Below are 2,491 nucleotides of genomic sequence, written 5' to 3'. Positions count from 1 at the left end.
CAATGAATATCTACTCGTTAATTGTTAAAAAGTAGCATTTTCATTGACTAATGAGGAGTGACTGAAGCAGTTGTTAGAACTTTGAAAAGTGAAGCACTCCGGTCGCTTGTTTAACCAGTGCGAGATTCGCCGTTGCTATGGAGACGAGTTGACTGGAAAGTGATCTTTTAAGCCTCCTTTTTCGTTTAAATACTCATTACGATATTTGGAAACGGTAAAAGAACAGTATGAATTAGGAAGAGTCTACAGGATTGAGCTCCAAATCTCAGACTTGCAGCAGCAAACCCCACCTCTCCATCCTTCCAGTTTGGGAATTTTTTAATTTCAAATTTCCGTTTTTTTTCCGTTTCATCTTCACAGGCTGCCTCTCTCTTCCGCTAAACAATTCTCGCAATCCCACGTCTTGCCTTCCCATGGCTTCAGTTCTCCCTCTTCTTCTGTTTTGTCTTCTTCTGAAAGCGACCTCCGTGTCTTCGCAATCCCTCGTTCTGCCCCTCAGAACCGAAAAGATCCAGTTGGGTTCTCCTCGCAACAGCCTTCTCATCCGCTACAATGTCTCTCTCACCGTCTCGCTCGCCGTCGGGACACCTCCACGGAAAGTTTCTTTGGTTTTTGACACCGGTAGCGAGCTCTCCTGGGTTCGCTGCGGTAAAAGTTTTACAGCTTCCTTTGACCCTTCTCTCTCTTCTACTTACTCAAGGATTCCTTGTTCTTCCCAAATCTGCAAAACGAAGACGCGCGACTTCCCGATTCCTGCCTCATGCGCGCCTGATAATCTCTGTCACGTACAACTCTCTTATGCCGACGCTTCTACTTCCGAAGGAACTCTCGCTACCGAAACGTTTCGTATCGGAGGCACACATATGCCAGGTACAGTTTTCGGTTGCATGGATTCAACTTTTAGCTCACATCCGGAAGAAGACTCCAAGAGCGCAGGTCTCTTGGGCATGAACAGGGGCTCCTCGTCCTTCGTCTCCCAGACGCGTTTCCCTAAATTCTCCTACTGCATATCGAGTCACGATTTTTCGGGCGTTCTGGTTTTCGGCAACTCGAGTTTTCCATGGCTTGCACCGCTAAATTATACGCCTCTGATTCAGATGTCGCTGCCATTGCCCTACTTCGACAGGGTAGCATATTCGGTGCAGCTGGTCGGAATTCGCGTGAAGGAGAAGCTGTTACCGCTGCCAAAGTCGGTGTTCGTGCCGGACCACACAGGAGCAGGCCAGACGATGGTAGATTCGGGAACCCAGTTCACATTCCTGTTGGGTCCAGCTTACACAGCTCTGAGAAACGAGTTCGTAGAGCAAAGCAGAGGGTTTTTAAAAGTTCTTCCTGGGTTTGTGTTCGAAGGCGCTCTTGATCTCTGCTTCAGCGGCTCGATTTCAGAGACCTCCGTGAATAACGTACCGGAAGTGGTGCTGATGTTCAGAGGGGCGGAGATATCAATATCGGGAGAGAGATTACTGTACAGGGTCTCCGATAGGATCTTCTGTTTCACGTTTGGAAATTCAGATCTGGTGCCGGTGGAAGCGTACATAATCGGGCATCATCACCAGCGAGACACATGGGTGGAGTACGATTTACAAAATTCGCGGGTTGGGTTCGGCAAAGCCAGATGCGATTTGGTTGGGCAGAGACTCGGAATGCCCTCAAAGTAGAGGGCAGAGACTACAATATTTGATATTTCCTAACTCTTTTCAAGTCATCCGAAGAAGGGAAAAAACAAATCACTCAATTTAACTAACATATATGTAATCCCGAAGCTATAACTTGATTTCTTTTCCACATTAATGGAGGTTTGTTTGCATCTTATTACACATACCGGTTCCATGCAACAAATATCTTCGCTGAGAGGAGAGGAGAGAGGAGTCTTGTCTATTTGTTTGTGGTGGACCTGTCTTTGACCAAAGAAACAACTACTTTTCAACCTTTAGGGCATGTTTGAAAATCATAGAAAAGAAAGAAAAAGAAAAAAAAAAAATGAAAGTTCTTTTTTAGTTTTCCGCCATCCAGATTCTTAAAGAAAAAAGAAAATATGAGAGAAACTTGCTTTCTCTCCTAGTTAATGGATTTTCTCTAAAAAAATATTGAATTTGGAGAGAAAAGAAAAGAAAAAAGAAATTAAAGAGAAAATTTTAGAGATAAAATAAAAATTTATCTTTAATAATTTAATACTTATAGATATTTTAGTTCTTAGGCTTGTATATAACTGTAAAAATCATGAAATTTTAACATTTTTTTCCATTTTCCTTATGCATCCAAACAAGAGAAATATTAATTTTCTTTTTTTCTCTCTCTTATTTTTCATGGATATTCGAACAAGAGAAAGAAAATTCATTTCTTTTTATTTTATTTTCTCTTTCTCTTCCTTTTCTTTTTCTTTTCTTTTCTTTTCACTTTCTATGTTCCAAACACAACCTAAGAGATTTCACTTTCTTGTTTTCGGTGTTTCATGGTTGTATAGAGTACAAAATGATGATTTATAATCGAA

At 41.8% G+C, this 2,491-nt stretch overlaps 1 protein-coding gene across 1 annotated transcript; it reads left to right on the top strand.

Moving 5' to 3' along the window:
* Positions 1-236: 236 nt before the first annotated feature.
* On the top strand, positions 237-1,933 carry LOC137965861 (aspartic proteinase PCS1-like). Its single transcript, XM_068812232.1, has one exon. The coding sequence runs from the start codon at positions 414-416 to the stop codon at positions 1,656-1,658; it is 1,245 nt and encodes a 414-aa protein (XP_068668333.1). The 5' UTR covers positions 237-413; the 3' UTR covers positions 1,659-1,933.
* Positions 1,934-2,491: the final 558 nt, after the last annotated feature.

This window comes from Aristolochia californica, unplaced genomic scaffold, assembly GCF_029961685.1.
Source record: "Aristolochia californica isolate CCGP_79_NKW_82.1479 unplaced genomic scaffold, dmAriCali1.0.hap1 SCAF_5, whole genome shotgun sequence".
NCBI classification, from domain to species: Eukaryota; Viridiplantae; Streptophyta; class Magnoliopsida; order Piperales; family Aristolochiaceae; genus Aristolochia; species Aristolochia californica.
This window is presented reverse-complemented; position numbering and strand designations above follow the sequence as displayed.

Coding starts and splice junctions, on each gene's coding strand:
- LOC137965861 (XM_068812232.1), top strand. CDS start 414: ATGGCTTCAGTTCTCCCTCTTCTTCTGTTTTGTCTTCTTCTGAAAGCG.